The 22543-nt window shown below is 38.6% G+C and overlaps 2 protein-coding genes across 2 annotated transcripts in view; both read left to right on the forward strand.

The window, feature by feature from the left end:
* Positions 1 to 1954, forward strand: part of LOC140236651 (uncharacterized) — a 45250-nt gene extending 43296 nt beyond the window's left edge. Inside the window, exon 23 of the mRNA XM_072316571.1 lies at positions 642 to 1954. The gene's annotated coding sequence lies outside the window, so the exon portion shown is untranslated. The remainder of the gene's footprint in view (positions 1 to 641) is intronic.
* Positions 1955 to 15859: 13905 nt separating this feature from the next.
* LOC140236640 (uncharacterized) lies at positions 15860 to 19331 on the forward strand. Its single transcript, XM_072316560.1, has 2 exons — positions 15860 to 15909; positions 17508 to 19331. The coding sequence occupies exon 2, from the start codon at positions 17515 to 17517 to the stop codon at positions 19300 to 19302; it is 1788 nt and encodes a 595-aa protein (XP_072172661.1). The 5' UTR covers positions 15860 to 15909; positions 17508 to 17514; the 3' UTR covers positions 19303 to 19331.
* Positions 19332 to 22543: the final 3212 nt, after the last annotated feature.

The raw sequence follows: 22543 nt of genomic DNA on the forward strand, positions 1-22543 counted from the left end.
TGTTCCCCGTCGAGCAGTTCTGTTATAGCAGGCTTGTGGTTTTTGTGGTTTATTTAATGTGCCTTGGTGGGCAGTGAATAAAGATTGATTCAATCAGGCCAGCCTTCTCGATCCATGCTACCAGATCTTGTTACAAATGATATTCTCAAAACTGGTATTGTGACATAGGAAAGAACAAATTCAAGATATGTTAAAACTTTGGCAATGTTGTAAGAGTGCTTTCCCGTAACTGAACTGACTTATAGCAAAGAAGATGCAATTAAAGACTGGATCAAAAGCATGCTATTTCTTGTGATGTGTTTCATGTCTTGTGCTACAGTGGACTCCCATAATAAAGAAGTTCTCAGGACCGGCGGTTTTCTTTGGTATAGCGAAATTTCGTTATAACCGAACAAAGAAACAATAAAAAAGCAAAGAGCAGATAATGTTGCAGCCTGAATTTTTACTTCATTATAATTGAAATTTCTTTATAACCGCGTTCGTTATAACGGGAGTGTACTGTACCAGTTTTGTTTTGGCTTCTTTATCAAGTTTGAATTCTAGAAAATAGTAATTATTGTGATAAGTACAGATTTCGAGCTGCCATACTTCTTGCTCAATTATGCTATATTTCTTTCTTTTTTTCTGTTCACCATTTACAGATCTCACCCTGCGAAGGTGGAAGGGTATCAACAGTACTATATCATCAGCAATTCAACCTTGCCACCAATCTATACATGTACACCCTTATTTAGGCAAGTTGGAATAATCCATTCCTCCAGCGGAGGAGGCTGAGTGCACGTATTGTAGAGGGTAGTCATCCTGAAGTGTAGTATTTGTGTAGCAACAGAGTAGAGAGTTTATTGAAGGGCGAACTGTATCCTACCAAGACTTTCTACCGCAAAAGTAGCCCACTTGGAAGTTTCAGGTCATATCTTACAGAGGCTTTTCTAGAATTTTTGCTATGTATGGGATGACAGTTCACACTTCGGAGGCCAAAGTCATACTTAGAATCAGCTGCCTAGTTAGTGTAAGCATAAGTTTGACTTCTTCCTGGATTTCAGTGCTGTCTACATGACCAGGTTTTTGTGGTGACCACTCCATGTGTATATATTGTCATAGATACTTGAAGCTAGGCACTGCCATTGAACTTGTCCTGGAACACGTGGACGCAATCTTGAGTTACCTTCATTCTGTGGTACAGAAATCTTCCTCACAAATCTATTTGCTGCATATTGCAACACAATATATTGAATGACCAAGTCGCACGAGTGACAATATATGGGACTACAGTCATTTTTGTACAGAAAATGTCATCAAGTTACTTGAACAATTTCTCCGACATTTGTATTCTCCTAATCCAGGTTGTAATGACCTTTGTCTCAGTGAGGGTTTTGTATATTTCAATTATGACACTTGCCAGTGCAACATTTGATCATTAACTCCTGTTCATTGGCTGCAACAAGAGAAGTTCATATGTGTCAACTGTTCTTGTAAAGGGCTACATGGTATATTTTCTCTTGAATTTGTGTAGAAAGCTGTTAGTAAACCATCATACAGAGAGTAAATCAGCTTGAAAATTGCTCAGATTTGCTGTCTTAAAGGTGTCTTTCTGTATATTCCTTCAGTGCATGTGAAATGTTTGCCATGAGGGAGCAGTGCATTCCCTGTAAAAGATGAAAAGTGCATTCAATACTCTGCTTGCTACGCCATACTCATAGAACATGCACTGTACATACTTCTCATCCATCTGATTTCAGTGCCAATGTTCTCATTATGTGGTTACATTTCTTCTTTTCATGTGATGTGTCATACCAGAGCAGTTTTCTTCCCATCACAGACAGACTTGGCAATCCCAAATGTTAGCAATCCGGCTTTGGGTAGAGTGACATCGGGGAAACAGAACCTCTTTCTTTTTCTTCTTTTTTTTTTTTTATTCTTCAATTCCATGCGTTGTGATACATGATCATACATCCAGAGGAAATCATATTAGAACAAGATTAGCAACTCAAAAATAATGATGATAATGATGATAAAAAATCACTCCTGTATTAATGTTTACGGTGATTACATTTAGCCCAGTCTAGCAATGTTGAAACAAGCACAGCTTTTTAAAAGACATGGAGGTCAGTTTCCATACTGTGTTGAGTGGTAAAATGTAAGTTTTGTGTTTAGTTTTGCTCTCTTATTTTTTTCTGATCGAGATATCTGTTCAGTAGAAGAAAGGCATGTGTGAAGAGGTCAGTAGTTTGTCCACCTCTTTACAGGGCTGTGTTCTTTGCAGGAAGAGCATCGTGTACAAGAATGCGTGCACTGAAAGGTGCTTCGTACGAGGTAGACTGAACAAGAGCAGAATCACTCTGGATCATTGCAAACTTTGCAAATTTATATAGTTATTTAAATAATTACTTCTTTTTCCTTGTCATGTGCTTGCTGTGATTTGTCTTCCACCACCACGATTTGTATTTTTTTTCTTTTAATTTCTTCTGCATATTGATGTTAATTTTTCCTCAGAGTTTTTTTCCATAGAATTTGTTCTGTGTGCGTGCATGTGTGATTGTTAATGAAGTGAAAGAAACAGTAATTTGTGTTATCAGTTGGAAGTTTAAGACCAGGTATCCGAGAAGCATAATATCCTGTATAATTCTCCCTATCGCATATATAGTAGCTGTAAAAACTTGAAACAGCGATGGTGCTACTTAGTTTCCGTAACGATGTGTCGACACTGCTTTGCCGGTGCACAGCGCGAGCTCTATATGATTGTACACAATAGACATCGAGCACTATATCTATCTCCAAATTGCCGTAGTTATGCACATTTTCTCAGCAATTGTTACATGTTATGGGAAAAAAAATGAAGTGCTAAGCTCAAAAAATGCATTTCTATTGTGCAGTTACCATGTTCAAGTCATGATAAAGAGGGAAATATTAGATACAATTACCACATATACACTCTGCCCATGCCTGCTGAACAAGTATTCCTGCATTACCAGAAGTGTGCAAGTCAACACCAGAAGTGTGACCCGGCTTAACCTTTGTGTTTTGCACGTGGGTGCATAAGATCCTGCTTTCATTTGCACGTAGCGTACTGCCAGCGTACGTACCCGACCGGTAGCGACAGAATGTTTACATTAACACACATATGCTGGAGGGAGAATTATCCACATGATTGTCGGGCTTAGTTATACCTTTGGTATATGAGTGTGATATGGTGATTGATCGATTGATGAATATTTTGTTATTCTTTAATCCATATTACAATGTATGCTTTATTTGATTGCCTGCCAATGGTTTGATGCATAGTGGGGGGGGGGGGGGGGGGGAATCTCATTTAACCTGCTGACACCTAGTCTGGAGTACACTATGGTAGGTGTCTAAGGGAAATGTGTGTTTTAGCAAAAACAGCTCATCCTCAACAGGTTATAACTTAGAATTCTAAATGAACATCTGTTCCTTTTTGGCCATCGCATGATGATATTTTTTCCCTGGCTAATCATGTACATGTATATACCCCTATCAAAATCCTGGTTCAAATCCTGCTATCAATTTTTTTGTTTCTTCAGAAAGACAACAGTGATGATTTCTTATTCTATAATTTACCAAAATACTGAATGTAGAATACATCTGTGAAGCCAAAATACAGCAAAAAAAAAAAAAAAAAAAAAAATGCAGCCGGTATTGTGGGCTGGTTTTCTTCCTTTTTCCAAAGTTGAGCATTCAGAGATCAGAATATGACAAATGCATTTATGTGCTGCAGCACATGGTCGACATGAAAACAGACCAGACTTTGTAGGGGATACTGTTTTGGAATTGAATAGTATGTCCACTGCCCTGAACAGTCTGAGACTGTAGTGGTCATCAGATTTGCTTTAGCCAGTTCCTAAGTCTTGGTCATGCCACCAGTAAATCCTCAACAAGTCAACCAGACTTCATGACTACCAGCCGGCATGCTAATGAAGACAATTTTCACATCCCTCCTTTACCAGCCACACCCTTTCCCAGAGATGCCAACTTTTACTCTCTTTTTTTCAGTATTCTGTACAGTTTTGTTTTTGTTTTGTTTGTTGCTTTTTATTTGCCAAAAATCTCACAAAAATATTGTTTGTTTTTTTCTAAAATTATAGTACAACATGTCTATTGCAGGGAAGGTAAAATTACTACTATCCTCCAAAAACACAGCTTTTCAGACCTCGGAATACTGCAGCACTGTTTACAAGGTTGGCATCCCTGCTACCCCCCTTTGAAATTTCACTCTTTATCATGGATTTAAATCGACATCAATTCATGTGGGGCTTCCTTACTACCACTGATGTAGGTTAATTCACTTCAGTTTGATTGAAGGGAAACTTGCGCTGATTTTCAGACTTTTGCATTTGAACACCCATAAATTGGCTATACTGGGTACAGAGTTCCAGATTTTTGATGACTGGGATAAGAAGTAAGAAAATTTACAGCAAGTTACAATGAACAAGGATGATGACATTAACTTTACCATAAGAATGCACGAGTAGGGCTCAAAGAAGCAGAATAGAATAAGAAAGCATGCATAAATTCTACACAGGTGACTCTGTTGATTAAACAAGCGGTATTGTAATGGAATTGCATTGCTACAGTTTTGAACTATGTGAGCCTCCTACTCGTGTATTCTTATGGTGAAGCCGCCCTGAATATGCATTCTTATGGTGGAACTGCTACCTTGTTTAGTGTAATTTCTTTGGGTTTTCAGAGTATTAGATTCTCTGCTCAAGGACCACAATTAATTCCACGATTCTAAACATGGAGGTGTTTATGTACTACTTGATGTAAAATTATGAAAATCACATGGACTTCCCCTTTAATGCAATATGCCGTAAAGAAGTAGCTGTAGTGTTGTACATTGTAGCTTTGACCTAAAACAATGTTTAGAAACTGAAATCATTAATGTAAGTGTGAGTGAAATTCAACAAGGCATCTCGGGCAGAGATATCAAAATGTCCCTATTGCTCATATTGATTTTGATTTAAAGTGTTCTTTAATTTCTTGACGTACAAGCAAACATTGTTCCTTTATGCAAGAGAACCGATGTCTCATCAAATATCTCATGCATGTGGAGTTAACTGCTGCAGTTACAATGCATTTTTCCTGTGGAGTGTCTTGTTTCTTAGCGAATTTTGCAAGGCACAATACTTTCTAGAAATCATGCGACTTCCGTTGTTGCCTCGTCAAAAGTGCAGATTTTGTAACCTCCAAGGCTAGCGTGATTAGCTGTTGCATACGTTTCCAGATGTATTTCACCTTACCCGGTATTTTTTCTTAACAATATTCCTGATTTATGACAAGAAGAAAACTGCATTGTATGCATGGTCTCGTTTTGAAAAACTTCTAGCTGTTGTGCACTTGATTTAATTTTGATGGCAGGACAAATCAGCATGATGTGAGATTCACATACAGTCAGCAATTGATGACTGAAAGAACCAGTTCTCATAAACAAGACTTGCCACTTGACATGGCCATAGAACACACAATGTGTGTGATATGTTAGTGTATTACAAAAGGCTTTCAGTGTCAGCCATGCATACATGCCATGAAGACTATTGGACTGGAATAGTATTGTAAAAACTCATTAAAGACTGATTAAGGAAGTGAGCATTAGATTTGTGCTGCATCCCCAAGACTGTTCATGTTTGTATTTTGTCTGCAATGAATACCAGTAGTTTGCTGCACTGTGGAGTAGGATACAGCAGGTGTATGAGTTAGATCCTGCCTACTTAGTTAACCTGTTGACGACTCGTCCCAAGTATACTTGGCCAGATCTCTGTGGTAAATGCATGTTATAGCAAAATCAGTTTGTCCTCAACAGGTTAATCAAGCATTGTCACAGTGCTGGGTGTGGTAGGTGGTACGATACAAAGAGTATGCCTACAGGTCTATGAGAGGTTAGGCTTTAGCGCTGCTGGCTTTCATTTCACTGTACTAATTTTAACACTGATGTGGTTTCAAAACTGCAGGACAATGCAATACATTTGTAAAGGGTTGCAGAACACTTCTGGATAGCAAGCATTCTGTATTGTTCTGCCTATCAGAATAAGAGACAGTTTCTAGAGTTTATGGGTGTTCAAAGATTAGCTCATGTGAACATTGCTTTGAAAAAGACACACTGTATGTTGAGTGAGAAAAGAATAGGGGAACTCCATGTCACACACTATTTCCATGCCAGCAAGAGTTCTATCTTCATGTCTAGAGATTAAGTTCCTTACATATTAAGATCAACATCGTCATTATATATCTATATCGAAATGGGGAGGGGAATACAAGTGACCTTTATAACGTTTTATGCGAGTGTTGGGTTTTATTTTTAGATGTCACATTTTTGACGCAGTTAAACACCATTGATCATTTGCGAGGCCATGCTATAGAGATTAAAAATTGAAGCGAGCAGGGGCATGTGACGTGGCGGACATGCGAATGTCATGTAATACACTGTATTTGTGTCTTATGCAGGAAAAGAAATCTGAAAATATTTGGAAAAGTTACTGAAGGAGCTAGTGTTCTTGGTGTTGTTTTGTTGTGCAAGCATCAATGCAATTAATGATATTTTAGATATTGTATGAAAGGAATGCTCACTACTTTCACTGGAAAGTTGCAATCTGTAGAGTTTGTTTTATATGCCCCACATGTATATCCAGTCAAAACTAGAAGAGCATTAATTCCATGAATGTGAAATGATGACATCATTGTGGTCCCAATTTCTGTGACAAATCTGGAATTTTTTACAATTGTGATAGTTGCTGTTTTCACGAAAACGGGGAGTTGTTCGGTTATAGCTGCGGTAACCACAGCCATAGGATACAGTGGTTTGTGCTTTGTGAAACAAGCACAAAATCCCACTTCAGAATTTGATGTGTTCGAGCTGTTCATTTACCTCAGCATTGTAAGAGCATCAAGTGTAAAAACAGCATTGGATCTCGTGCTCACCATTCAAAGATGTTTAGAATACCCAAAGTAAAAGATCTGTAGAACAAGCACTAAACTTTCATTTTGTGTGAAAGTGAACTACAAATACAGATGTGATGATATTCTTGTACACCAGACTCTGGCAGAGTAATTAATATCCTTTGCTGTCATGATACACTGTCTGGCTGTTTATCTCTTTTGTATGGTCTTGATAGCTTGCTCATGTCATTACTAGCCATAAATATTTCACCATTAATAATTGTAGTTTGTGAATGTCCAGACCGGCAGCCATCAATCATTGAAATCCAGACACCATAGGATGAAGTGTGTGAATACAAATTGCTGCATGTTATAAATCCGGCTGGGTTCACCAATTATCTGGGGTCAGTTTTTAATCGGTTTGTGTTTATACCGTTTGACGGAAAACCTTGCCCGCAGATTGTAGAACAGAAGTACGGTGCTAATGTGCGTCCGAAGCAACATGAGCTCCTTGTGATGCTGCTGCGAGGCACTGCAGAACTTTGCAACAGTCGAGAAACGGGATTCCTGCTGTGAATAAATCTGTAGAGCTGTGACGCTATAACAACCTAACTCTGATGCTGCATCCATGGTGGTATTGGAACAGTATTAGCAAGTCTCTCTGCCAGACCCTGTTTGAAGCATAGTTGTGTTTGCAGTTGTTTTATGATGTATTTTTTCTTGCTCACTCTTAATCCCAAAGTTCTTGTTTGTTCTAAATGATGAGAGTCCATACACGCAACACTATATCAGTATTAATATACATGTTTGACATGTCTCCTATCAATGTATGCTTACATACTTTATGACATATTTGTATAATTGCAAACATGTATGCTGCATTTTGTTAACAAGTAAGAAACTGGTCCTTTTTTCTTCTTTCTTACATTTATAATGAATTAGGGTGCATTTTTTTCTTAATCTGTATCACTAGCATGTGTTTATCTTTGTAACCAACCATCTGTAGGTAATGGAAGTGACATGTTTGTCCTTTTATATACGTGGTAATCAGATCATACAAATAATTAAAACACTGGGGCCCAATCTCATAAAGGTAGTTTAAAGTGAATACATGATTGATGATTAGTGCACAGAATGAAATAAGTGTGGAATGAGGCACAATTTGCACATTCATGTGTCAGCCTTGCTTATTATTGGTTGTCTGTTGCTGCAACACAGTAGGCCTACATGTACAATGTATGTCATGCACATTAATGGTCTAAATTTGCATAATTCATGGATAAAACCAGAATCTGGAAATATTTTTACTGTGGAGAGGGGTCCTTCTGGCCGAGAAAGGCGTTAAGAGAAGTTGATTTTTTCTGATCACTTTTTCTGTTGCTTTTTTTTCAGAACCTAAAAGGTTGGGGTTTGCCCCTCCACCACCCCCTTCTGCTGCCCATGAAAAATTTAAACTACCTTCGTGAATTTGGACCCAAGTGTTTCATATGTACAAAGAGGACTGAAATATTTATGTATATCTACCAGACTGATATCACAGTCAGCCAGAGCTCTCCAGGTTTTTTGAGAGACTGCATTTAATGGTGTCAAACATTTTTGCTATGTTTTAACTACATTCTGATGTCAAACTACTGTAAGCATCTTCATCCTACCCCATATTTTCCTAAAGCTTTCTAATGAGCTTGTTACCAGTTCAAGAGTGTGTTGATCAACATGTTACTTAGCATGCATTCAGTGCACCAAGTTTGGCTGTATGGCCTCGGGAGGTGAAGATCTCCTTGTAGGTAACAGTTTCCATGAGATGTTTTGCAGAGGGAATAATTATGGTCAGCTTAGAACCAGAAGGGCGCTATTGCATTCTAAGATTGGAGCACAGATAAAAACAAAACAATCAATTTTCATGAAATGAACAGTTTACTTACTCAAAAGTAGGTAGATCTATATGCATTGTTCCAAATATCAGGGGAAATAGTGCCCTTGTGGTTTTGATTTTTCTACCATTTTACTGAAAATGAGAATAATTTAAAATTGACACCCATCAAGCTCTACAACAGGATACCAATCACTCGATACCCCCAAAAATTGTGACAACATCCTTTTGGTTTTGAGCCGATGATATAGTGCAGTATCAAGACATATCAGACACAACAATTACATACACTGTTGAGCATGCGTCGCCCTTTCATCAGAACATTTCATGGCATATAATCTTTAGGGGAAAAGGAAAGACTACATCAATATACATATAAAGTTCAGCCTCTTTAGTACATACAGCTGCACATGATGTTATTTTCAAAAAAGAACAAATTACATGTAAAATTTTATTGTGCCAAAAACACCTGCATTTTTTTTTTTTTTTTTTGGGGGGGGGGGAGGATTTTATATGACAGAGTCAGTTTGCCAAATATTTGATGTTGGATTGACTTCTGCTGTTTGCATGGTATAACCTGGTATGGATATCTGCTTTAATCTTTTAATTACTCATTCAGTGTAAAGGTTAGACTGCTTCTCTTTTAAGTTAATGTATAGGTCTATGTGTTGTAGTAATACCAGAACTTAGTAATTGGATTTGATGCAGTGCAACAGCACTGTACATGTTACCACATCTGTAAACTGTGATCCTCAGAGGTGCTGTAATGAAGATTTAAAAGAAATACAAATAATGGCTTGGGTGGGTTTGTTAACAAAGAAAATGAGCTGAGCTGAGCTGAATTCATTATTGGATTAATTCTTTCAAAGAATCTAGCTATACTTTCTAGTTCTACGTGTTTCTAGGGAATTACATTGCGAGAAAGGCCCCAGAAGAATTGCTAGAAAAAATGTTCTATGCATATTCTATGCCATGTCAGTTAGATTTGTCATTACCTTATCTTGTGTATTTAATAGTCATGATTACACATATTGTCATTGCTGTTTGTATGGGTATATTGTCATGTGTTGTTATTAGAATTCAAGTGTTCTCATTAGTTCTTGATCTTTTGACAAAGCATACAAGTCTGAAAATAAGTAGTGTCGAAGGAAAATTTTGAATACATGTGATTAGCCATTTTCTACTCTCATCACCCTCATTGTTAGGGTTTGTATGATCACAAGCCCAGGTAAAGATGCACGTACAGTGTTGCATCGCAAAGTATGTGATGATGTGTTTCATGTTGGTAGGAAGGGGAAAAGAGTTTTGTTCTGTTCAAATTCTGGTTACACACACTCACACACACACACAAATGTATAAAGTGATTAATTAAAATGACAAACAGCTATAGGTACAACATTACTACTTGCTGTGACAAAGGTGAGGTTATGTACTATGCTGTACAACTATGCTGGCAGGCAAATCTTTGGATAGCTACACTACATGCATCTGTATACATGGGGTGAACTTGATATAGGTAGTGGTTTTGTGGCTCGCTTTGTGGTTTACGTCACTTTCAAACTCTTTTTTGTTGTGGAAAATTTCAACTGTGCCATGAAACGTAGCCATGTACACACTGTCATCAATGATAGGCAAATTAGCTTCGACTACGTGTGACATTCACAAGGTGTTTTATCATTGATGACAGATCTCGTAGTTGGGTAACAAGAAGCTGCAGTAAAATTCGAAAGTGCAGTGTGCTTCATGCAAAGACTTGTATTTCATGCCGTCAAGAGTTTTGCAAGCAGGTGTTTATTTACCTGTTGTAATTCAGCACTCACAGGGGTTAAGCCAAACCACAAGTTTGGTGTTAACTGTGTTCACATGGTGGTGCCATTATCAAGCTGCTCCCTTCATTTTTTTTTTTTTTTTGTTGTTTTTTATTTTCACGTTGTTAGGAGCATTTTAAAGTTAGCTAAAATAACAAGTTCTGTCCACATGGTTCCTAAGTTAGGAATCATTGGGACTCCACTAAGATAAAAGTTAGCTCACTTCAAGTTAACTAAAAGTTGGGACAGCTCTGTTTGATCCTAACTAATAGCATTTTAATCGTATTGTGTTAATGCTGTTGTTGCCTTTCACTGGCTGCCATGGAACTTCTGTTACAGGTGGGTTAATTCACGGTTTGTATCAGCCTGGATACCTGTGGTAGATATTTGCATAATTGCAAGTGTTAGGAAAGAGTTCCTTCATCAAGGGGTTTATTTTTTCTCACCGTAGTTTCTTGAATGTAGGTTTAACTGGTATCATGATGGGTTGGTAGTTGTCAAAATGTCATGTAGATTGTTATATAAAGTGAATCATATTTTCTCTCACAAGAAATTGGTGGCTTCAGCTATGGTATTCATTAAAAAGAAACTAAATTCTCTTCATAGAGTTAATCATTTGATAGATATATTTACAAAGCATATTTTTCCAGGGTCATGTTAATGGTAATATTTTCAGAGTATGTGTAGTTAGATAGTGTTGAGGTACACATATTTAAGTTGATTGATTGCTGATTTTTTTTTTAAGATTAATCTGTGATGCACACTAATACTGTTTACATGTGAAAGCAGAAATACATTCTGTATATCAATGTAATATACACAGTGATACAAAGATGTATAGACATTGTTCATGTCGTGAATGCTGTGAAAAATTCTTTATTATTTCATTGTCAGTTACAAAAGGAATAGTAATTTATTGGAATTCATCAACTACAATAAAAGAAAAAGATGGGTTATTGAAAAAAAATGGTTAATATGAAAGTGTGATTTGTCTGCGTGATTTTGTGTGAGATGCTGTGAATTTGATGTGGATTTTGTGTTTCTCTTTTTCAAAGGGCTAATGCAGTTAGTAAATACAGAAAAAAAAATCAGTGGAACAGTGAAAATGTAAGAAAAATTGGGCAATCCGTTGACAGGTGAGGAATTTTTTCATTTTTTTCCATGTAGATGTAAACTGCCCTCCCTAGATTTTAACTATGCAACAAATCAAAGGAATTTTGTAAATCTTACTTTCTGTGTGTGCGTGTGTGTTGTTGATGTTGTTGGGGTTGTTTTTTTTTTTTTTTTTTTACGTCATCAATATGTGTTACTGTACTAAGATTATGCTGAGGTTAATGATTCTCTGTCATTTCCGGATTAGCTGGATGAAGTGCCTTTTTGATATTGTGGAAACCATTTTTGATTAGGATCAATAATACACTGTAGAGGTTATTTTGCTAGCAACCATCACTCGCGAGACATCGCAAAATCTATCCAGCTAGATCTTAAAACTTAGCCTTGGCCAGTCTGTTCATGGAGAGTTTACTAACATATTCAGAATTTATGCATAATATTATCTTTATCACAAAGACTTTGCTAGCAACTACAAAGCTTGCCCCCGCCGGCATTCGTGACGTAAACCCCGTTTATACCCTGTTTAGAATCCCGTTAAGAGTCCCCCCCCCCCCCCCCCCCCACACACACACACACAAAATCTCGGCATGACCTCCGGAAGTTGTGCCGTCTTAACCTTAGACGCCTGGGAAAAGTAAGCACGAGAAACCGCTCGTCTCTCTCGAGGCCATTGGTTTCCATAGAAACGTACATGTATGCCGACTTAGTGCTGGACGACAAGAAACTCTGAACAGGGGGTCCTTCTCACCCCCACAGATGTGTTGCTCAAATTTTATAAACATGCACTGCTCGTTTACTTTTGTCATGTTCTCCGGAGGTTCTCCGGAGGTTCTCCGGGTATTGGGGACTTTGAACGACAACTTTAATGAATAGGCCCGATTACTATAGTATGCAAACTGCATTCCAGGCATGGATATAATGCATTGCGTATGTACAGGTGTATGATTTTATATAGAACAGCTGGTAAGCTAGTCATGAATATTGAAATGCAATAAACTGCCCCCGTTATTTTTTTATTTTTTTTTAATAACGAATGTAGGCATAACAGTAACAGGCTGTTGTACTGAGTTTATTGTCATGGTGATACTGATCGGAAGCGGACCCAGGAATCCCATAAAGGGGAGGAGCGTTACCAAAATTAATTTTTTTTTCACGTATTAAGTCATCATACAAATTAGATAAAGTGATGCAAACATCACCTCACCAATTGTCCTAAACACTAGTCGCTGAAATATTTTGAAATGCGATAAAGAGATATCAGACATCAGACATCAGACCCCATTTCATTTCATTTAATTTAATTTCATTTTATTTCATTTTATTCTATTCAGAAACTGGTCTTCCGCAATACACTAGAAATGAAAACAAAATGTCATACACAAAACAAAGGAAAACAAAGGAAACAGACAAAAACAGTCATGAAACTGCTGCACAGATCTAGACAGAAACAAACATGATCAACCATTTAGGATATCTATAAACATACGGTACATCCGATTTGCAATCATAACATTTATGGAGGAGGGGTTCAGAGGAGAGAGAGTATTGACACAGAAAAAAACAAAGGAAAGGAAGAATTCACCAGCGTAGGCCTAATAATGGAGCGGTTTCCCAGTTTGTTTTGTTTTTTATTGTTTTTTAAGAATCCCAGCCTTGTGTAATTTGTGTAATATGGGGGGATTTACATGCTATCTCGTGACATCAACACGTATGATAGGGAAAAACTGTTTTAACCGTAATGGACTGTTGTGTTCGGTGTTTGCTGATTGCTTTTGTTTGAAGACATGTGAAACATGAAGCGGGGATTCCCCTTGCGTACGTATCGTTGTTGAGAAATATTTTTGCAGTTCTGTTGATGGCTTAAGTAGTGATGATGGAAAGTGAAAGTAATGAGACATGGGTCTCAAAAGGAAAAGTGGTATTGTGTAGACGAAAAGCAGCGGACACACACCATGCATGGCTCAAACGGTAGCGCGTCTGCCTCGCAGTATACATAGGCCTAACCCTGGGCCATCCAGCCATCTCTTCTGACTAAGTAGTAATACTAATAGAAAATGAAAACGAGCAAACAAACCGTACTACAACTTGTAATGAAAATTCGAGTCTGTATAGGGGGTGGTGTTGTTCATGCACATAAATCCTGTGTCTTCAAAACCACCACAAGGTATCACTTGAACCGAAGGTTCAATTAATATCCAGTGTGTTTCGTTTCCGTTTCTTCAGCCTGATTAAATGTGGTATCCCCATTATTGATATTGTCTTTATGGATTCAGCAAATGAAGACAAGATTATAAACAGTGGGTGAAATATTTGGAAAAAAAAACAGACAAATCTAGAGTTATGAAGTTTTAAAGCCTTGGCAGCCAAACATTTTCAGGATTATGAGGAGAGGGACAAAATTTAGAGGATATAATAGGTTCTATGTGCTAGAGAGAACGACCAAACGGAGGGAAATTGTTAGTGATTGTATGGAGGTACGTGTACCTATCAGCGCTGATAGCCGGCGATGACAAAATGAAGTTCATGGGAATGGAAATAGAGACAATAGTGATAACGCCATGACTGTATCTTCATACACTCTAATAGGATAACGAAAATTTTCATTAGCGCTGGCGGGGACCTAGTAATTCTTGAACCATCATTTTACCAGGTTGTATTACAATGCCTTGTATACTCATTGCATTGTTTAATCTTCTTATGCCGCTCCTGTGCGCAGTTGGGTGGGAGAGGGGGGGGGGGGGGGGTGCTCCAGAAATGTTCAAACCTTCCTTTGTCTTCACACTTGGATCGTAGATGTTCAAATTATTTGAACAGAAATTGAGAAAATCATGCAGTTACTATAAACTTAGAGGCTTTGTCCCCCTTGTGTAAAAAAAGACCTACGTCGGCAAAGAGGGAAACGATCGCAATCCATTTGGTGTACAGCGTTATTTGCTTGTAATTTGCAAGTACCTACCTCATAGTAGGCCTACATTGTACATGTTTCATCAGTCTATACGTGTATTGATATTTCACACCCCCGGTTTTTTTTGGGGGGGGGGGATTAGGATCGACGCCTTTGTTTCAAAATTCTATGGGTATGTGCCGCCCTTCTATGTAGATGGAAATTCTACAAAAATCCGATAGTAAATCCTCACAGAAGTAGAATGATAGAGGAAAAATATCAAATTTTAATTTCCAAGGACACCGAAAGAGCACTTGACGTATTCTCCTCCAGAAGGTTATATTCCTATATAGAGAATTTTGCTACGTATTTGATGAAACTTCCTCTTGTACACCAGCAGCCGTTCCTACAGTATGGCAGCAGTATATAACTTCTTACGTCACGCTTCCAAAAAGCAAAGCAGGTTTTGTTGTTGGGTTGGGTTTTTTTCGTTTTTTTTTTCTATTCGGTTTGAAAAAAAAATACCAGAAAATTATCTCACGAGTACATGAATTGTGTGCAATGTTCTTTATGCAATATGAAGACTGATGTGTGTTTTTAGGGGTTTCAGGAGGCTAAATCATTCTAACTTCAGCACAGCCATATGTAATTTAGCCCTCTAAAATTGAAAGAAAAAAAAAATCAAGTGATATGTATCAAAATGATAGTATGATTAAATTTAGGTGGCTTTAAGGTTTAATAGGGTTAGAGTTTTAGGGTTAGGTATAGGGATGTGCTGAAGTTTATACAGAAGCCTAAAATAATTTAGCCCCCCTAAAACCCAGGAAAGCCTTATTATATGTATAGGGAGCCTATACGGTGTATATGTTTTTATTATACCGCATATTATAAATAACCTATGATGGATATTAGTGATAAAGGCTGCTGTCTCTGCATGCAGATATGTTTACTTGATATCAAGTATTTCCTTCTCCCGTAAGTTACCTCTCCCGGACGACTTCATTCTGCACGTTCGCTTACTTGCGATTACCATGACATCATCTCAGCGTCAGACTTGTATATATACAGTGTAGGCCTATTATGTTCTTCCTCGTCCTTCCGGATCTAAATTCCGGGTTGACAAACTAAGAGCTGATGGGCGCAGGGCAAATAACAGCTTGGAATCGACGCGAACTAAAATAATGATAAACTCGCCATTTCCGAAGTCTCAAGCTCGACACACGCAGACCGCATGCAGCGTGCTTGACATTGGGTTCAATTCACACTTCATACACATTTCAGCTTGAACGTCATAGGGGCCTACCCATAACAAACTCATCAGCTCTGGGTTTTGCTGGCAACTGGTAAGTTGATCCGTGTTCAATCGATGTGCGGTGTGTACAAACAGGATATAATGCCAACAATGACTTGTACATAATAATTTACTCGCCTCGCCTCGCGTAATTTATCATTATTGCCCGCTATGTATACCAAAAATGGGACACATAGTAGTGCACGCCGCTTAACGTAAGTGTGTTTCGTCGACTCAAAGTCTCTCGTAGGAATGTATAAGGGGTATGAAGGTACACTCTATTCCACAATCTCACAGCCAGTGCTTGTACAGTATGATGAATTTCCTCCCTCACGGAGTGAGTGCGGTGTAAGCATTGAGTATAGCTCCATGTGACAGTTGGCCAACCAATGGGTGACTAATTTTATGTGCGCAGGTGTAACGCATGCCGTTGTTTTTGTTGGTTATGGCTGTGTTTAATCCCGTCCTGGGTATTCGTTGTAAGCAATATTATCCAATAAAGTGTCATTTCATTCGTTGTGACTAAAGTAAGCATAAGGCATTGTGACAAAAAATGACATGCTTTTTTTTTTTTGCCAATATTATGTGAAACAGTACTGTCCTCTAACATTGTCAAGATGTACTCTAAACCTATTGGGAGAACCGTGCGTTATGGCGGAGGTAAACCAGTCGCCATAACGACATTCCTAGTGAGTTCTATATCAATTCTGTTACAACAACCCAGTGGAAACTAACCTGTGGCCGATTATCAACCTTTTAAATGCACATGAAGTGCACTCTCGTCATGACAAACACGGTTTTAACGAAATTTTCGGTATCGTTAAAACGAAGTAAACATTCAGGTTCCAAAATAATAGCATCTAATACACTGATCGGCTATCGCAAACTTTCGATAGAAAGAAAAAAACCGCTGGTCCCCAGTCCTCGTTTTTATACGGGAGTGCTCTGTGATTAAATTACATGAATATGGGAAATAGAAGAATACCACTCATATAAATGATCGTTCAAGCATGCATTGTCAGTAAATTGGATTATTGTAACGGGCTATTATATGGACTCCCTGATTCTCAAGTTGGGCGCCTGCAGCGAGTCCAAAACTCCTGCGCAAGGCTTATCTGTAACAAACCCAGGTTTTCAAGGATTATTCCTCTTCTGAAAGACTTACACTGGCTTCCGATTCGTAAACGAATATTGTTCAAGATTTTGTTGATTGTGTATAAGTCACTCATTGGTCAAGCCCCCAGGTATATATCCGAATTATTAATATTCAAATCTCATAGACACAGTCACAATTTGCGCAGTTTTAAGGACACTCTCCTTTTACAAATTCCAACATGTAAAACAAAAGTAACACTGGGAGACAGAGCATTTGCCTGTGCTGCTCCCAAACTCTGGAATGATCTACCATTAGAAGTCCGGAAATCCCCAACCGTAGCAGTTTTTAAATCACGGCTAAAAACACATCTTTTCATTTAATTGTTTATTATTATTAAGCACATCAGAAGCTTTTGCAGCGCAGAAGAATATATGTCTATAGGTTTTGCGCTTTATAAATTGATATATTATTATTATTATTATTATTACTTGCAAAGTTATTCAGATTCTCGTTACAGCTAATCCATCTGTCAATTTTGTTTTAAACCACGGAAGTTGCAGCATGGCGTCAGGATTCGGCGGACAGAATGGCGGCGGCAGATGTCAGGACGTCGGGTGTCGGGGAGGCATCTCCGATCAAGTTGCCACGTACCGGGTCGAGGAGAACCAGAACCTTTGCGAAAACTGTGCTTCCACCAAAGTCAAAGCAGTGAAAGCAAACCTTGGGGATCGCGCAGACTGGTTTTGCGACTTACATCACAAACAAATAGATTACTACTGCTGCAGCGATGACGCACCTTTGTGCCAAGTGTGCGCTTTCGTTTCTCACCAGAAACCGTGTACGGTCAAAGACATTAATGAGATAGTCAGGATTAAGCGATCCATGTTGGAAGGTTTGGTTTCCAGGGTTCAAGTGCGACTTCAAGATATGAGCGAGAAAGAGGACATGGTCAGAGAAAACTTGCTGGATATAGGCTCTCACCTCAGCAGCGTCAAAGAGGAAATGACTCGTACTTTTCTGTCAGAAGAGGGAAGAATTTCGAAGGAAGAGCAAGAGAGAGCGGAGCGGATTCGACGCGAAGCAGCAGAGGAGATTCGAAAAGTTGAAGAAAGGAGAGACCTTCAGCTCCTTGAAAGTCAGAAAGGAGCTGATGAACAACGAGCGGCTATCAAGTCTAGGAGGCTCGACCTGGAGAGAACTATTTGCGATATTGAAGTGGTGGTCGGCCAAAAGATTGGGCAAACAACGAATCGAATTAGACAGACAGTGGATTCCCTGTGCGATGGTCAAAAGCTGCTAGAAGATTCGCTTCTCAGTAATCAAAATTTGATTAAGAAGGGAGAAGAGGTGAAAGCAAGAATAGAGAAAACTTGTCGTTCGGACGCCGACGTCGATATAGTTAAGGGTCTTGTTTGCACCGTCAGAAAACTCAGGTATGAGGAAATCGAGCGTGACTCGTTTGGACCAAAGGGAAATATTTCATTACCGGAGAAATCTTGGACCCTCATTGATCGCATCTCCATACCTCCCGAAGTTTCTAAGCCATACTTCATCGGTTCAGCCGATGATGAGAAGATGGTCATATCGGATGTGAAGAGGCGGACCCTGCACACCATCAACATAAGGACCAAGGAAGTAAAGAAGGTTCTACAGAGCAATGAAGAGAAAACGATCGTGTCTTGCAGTCCTCTGGAGAAGGATGTCATCCTTTGTGGAAACCACTGCAAAGGGACCACCGGGGTGACCTTCGATGGGATCAGCTTGTACAACAGAAGTACTTGGGAACACATCCGCGACATCCAGATGCCCAAACAGTCTCTTCGACCCAACTCATTCGTCTGTGTTCACAAGGACAATGCGGACAGAATCCTCGCGGCGGAGATGTGTCAGTCGAATGTCCACATTGTGTCCCCCTCAGATGGGAAGATTCTAGGTATCATTGACGTAGAAGGAAAAGTGGTCCAGTGGATTCGTGTTCTGTCTTCAGGGCAAGTCGTCGTCAAGACAGGAAACGGTGAATTCTCTGTCTTTGATCCGACAAGTCCTCATGGCGCCAAGAGTACAACAATCAGCAACCCGGACTGGGACGGTTGTCTGTGTGCTGTAGATCCTCAAACCGATGGCATCTATGTCGTTTACAGGGATGTGAAGCGACGAGTGTACACAGTGGATCAAGCCAATGCTGATGGGACTATTGAGGCGAGGAGGATCGTCGAGTTTCCAATATCCGAACGCAGGGACGTCGTGCTTCCATGTGTAATGACGTCATCAGGAAGACTTGTGACGTGCAACGGTGAAAGTGTCTTTGTGTTCAAACAGCTTACTGTGGACTTCTTAAAAACGTTTTGATGTAAAGACGCGCACACAACTTGCTTTATGTGGGTGATGGCAGCATACGTTCCACTATGTGTTGACAATTTCTTGGACTTTCTTAAAGTTTGCCAGAGCAAAAAGAAGCAAGTTTACACCATATGAATAATTTCGCAGCTTGAAGGCGGGGGTATACTGCATGTTTAAGTAAAGTACATCCGTATATGAACTTAAATCAGCGTATTATGCTATGCTCTGAAAAAATGATGTGAAACATAACCATGTAAATCTTCAAGAGAAATTTGCGTAAAACTCTCGATCCTTGTGATTTATGGTCGAGCAAACAAAATACTTTATGTGTGTTGGGAGCTTACTTACAATTAAGATATTGATTTTGTTTTTCTGAGTTGGGAGTGAATGAACATCAAGATTTCATTTGTCCATATCCATGTGAATATGAAAATACGTAGACATGTAAAAGATGAAATAGACTTTGATAGCACTTTCCAAGTCCCACACCAGTGAATTATATACGGCCAAATGTATTGTAATGACGCTACGGAAACATCTTCTTTTATTGATGTTGATGATAATGATAATGATTTAGCTGCACGAAGAGATCTAAGCATCCGTACTACGGTGTACATTGTATATTCCCACTCAGTTGTTTGAAAAGATTAGAGATCTTGCATAAATCATGCTCATTACTTCTGTTATCTATCAAATTTTTGAGGAGCTTTCCAACGGAGGATGAATTCATCGTGCACATCGTCTTTCTCCTGGGGTCGATTTATTTAAAGGGGCATTCCAGACGATTTTCATAATTTCACATCCTACATAAATGAACAGCTCCATATCAGATGTATAGATTTGTGGAATTCATTGTGGTCCTTGAGCAGAGATATCACTACCCTGAAAACCCAAAATAAATTACACTGAACAAAGATGATGACATTGAAGCATCACGTATTTCAGAAATGTAGCAATGTAATTCCATCACAATATCACGTGATTAACAAGTTCACCTGTGTAGAATTCATGCTTGCCCTCTTCTTTTGTTCTGCTTCCTTGAGGCCCTTATTACTCATGCATTCTTATGGTGAAGCTGCCATTCCATCATCCTTGTTCATTGCAATTTGTTGTAAATTTTGAAAACACTCCAATTCATCATCCCAATAACCACAAATTTTGAAACTCTGCACCCAGTGCAACCAATTTATAGTCGTTCATGTTATTGTAAAAGTCTGAAAATCATCCGAAGGTCTCCTTTAACACTTTGGAGAATCAGGGTTTGCAAAGCGCTGCGTTTGTCGAAAAGCAGTGAATAAGCAGTAGGTAATACAAAATAATTACGATCTTATCGCTTGACAAAACACTTTGAATTGTATGACTATGTTTATAGATATATTTCGATGGCTCTTTCATTATTTTATTACGTTTGACTTTGATTTTTTTAATTGACTCTGGTATTGATGTTTAAACGTATATAATTGTTTTAATATGAATTTGAAAGTCTGTTAGCATCTATATTTATCCATATCCAGTCTTCTGCAAAAGAGTAGTTACATTGTATGCTATTAAGTGATTATAGAGTCAGTCCCCGTCCCAGGGTATGTAAATATATCAGTGAGTGTATGCTATATTGATGTGTGTTGCATATATATTTTATATAGATTTAGGCCCTGTGAAGGGAAGGATATCTTATGATAAGGTTGCTGTGATCAATGCTTGCTTGTTTGTTAGCTTCTTGTGTGTGTGTGTGTGTGTGTGTGTGTGTGTGTGTGTGTGTACGTTTGTGTGTGTATACGTGTTTTAACGTTACCGTAATATATCATCGGTCATAATCATGTATCTACTTTTGATTGTTCTTCTCTTCTTCTTTTTAGCCAAGAATATTATCGTTGCAGAAGTAACCAACAAAATGAATGCAGAATACTGTGTATAAGTAATCATTTTAAAGTGGTGCGTTTGAATGGCATAACTCAATCAGACTATGGAACTACTACACAGTCCATGCTCACTAATCGCAGCCGAACAATAATATTAGGCGGTTTTCGGAACATTATCCATATTCAAATTTTATGCATACATTTTTAAACAAAAGTTGTTCTTGACAACCTGAACGCTTGTCCTAGGCTTGTCCGGCATAGCAACAAGTATATGCGAACTGGATTCCGGCAACTGAATTTCATGTAAGAAGAGCAGGTTAGTGAAATAACTTGTCTCTACGTTCCCGGAAATGAAACATCCATAAAGTAGAATACATCATAAAAGCAGGAATAAGAATTTAACGACAAGGGATATAATGGATGGAGAAATTTCCAAACGCAGTTTATCGAGGATAGTTTATGTAATGAGAGGAAATAAAGTCCACTGGTCTTTCAGGTATTATGATATTATGCTTTGTTGTGTATTGTTAGACTATTATATAAGGTTGCTCTTATCTATAACTCGTGTAAATTGTACAGTATACTGATGGTTCGTATAAATGATCGTATGTCACGTTTTTATACAATCCTAGCTGCACATCATTGATTGTTTTATCTATACATTATCTCACATACGATTCAGACATTTTTACAATGAGTATATTGGTGAAGTGCGTGAGAACACGCTGACGATCACATTCTTTTCGTTTATTGTATTTTGTAGCTCATACAGCATATGAATCATATAATCAGTTTCTAAATGTGACCACTGATACGTGAAATTGCCAGAGCCTAACATTATGAGTTAGACCATTCTATCTTGGAGAACGACGTATGAGTGAATAAAGAAACGGTGGAAAAAGTTCCGGGGATGACCCACATTATAAAACCACAATCATGATCTTTTTCTGACTGTATTGTCTGTCTATCTCTGTCTGTCTCTGTCTCCCTCCCTCTCTCTCTCTCTCTTCTTTTTCTCTAAATAAAAACAACACAAAACAAACATCATAGCAGTAGTCGGGGTAAGGAAACTTAAAGGTAATCCAAAGCACTTAAAGTACCATTCCGCAATAGATATTTAATACAAGTGTATTTTCTTGGAGTCAACATGGGGCCTGAGCTTATTATGATCCTAGCGGAACCTTCGTCAGAGGCAAAATATACACGGGCAGGGAAAGCAATCAACACAATAATCATAAGGACTACACACAAGAAGAACAGTCAGGGACGGTCTTGGGACACAGAACAAAGAAAACAAAAGGGGAGGGATGGAGGTCATGGACAAGGAGCCCAACAGGTAAAGGGAGGGGGATTAGAGTTGGGGGGTGGACAGACAAAAGGCAGAGGAGGGT

The sequence above is a fragment of the Diadema setosum genome, chromosome 13 (genome assembly GCF_964275005.1).
Source record: "Diadema setosum chromosome 13, eeDiaSeto1, whole genome shotgun sequence".
Taxonomy (NCBI): Eukaryota; Metazoa; Echinodermata; class Echinoidea; order Diadematoida; family Diadematidae; genus Diadema; species Diadema setosum.

Coding starts and splice junctions, on each gene's coding strand:
- LOC140236640 (XM_072316560.1), top strand. CDS start 17,515: ATGGCGTCAGGATTCGGCGGACAGAATGGCGGCGGCAGATGTCAGGAC.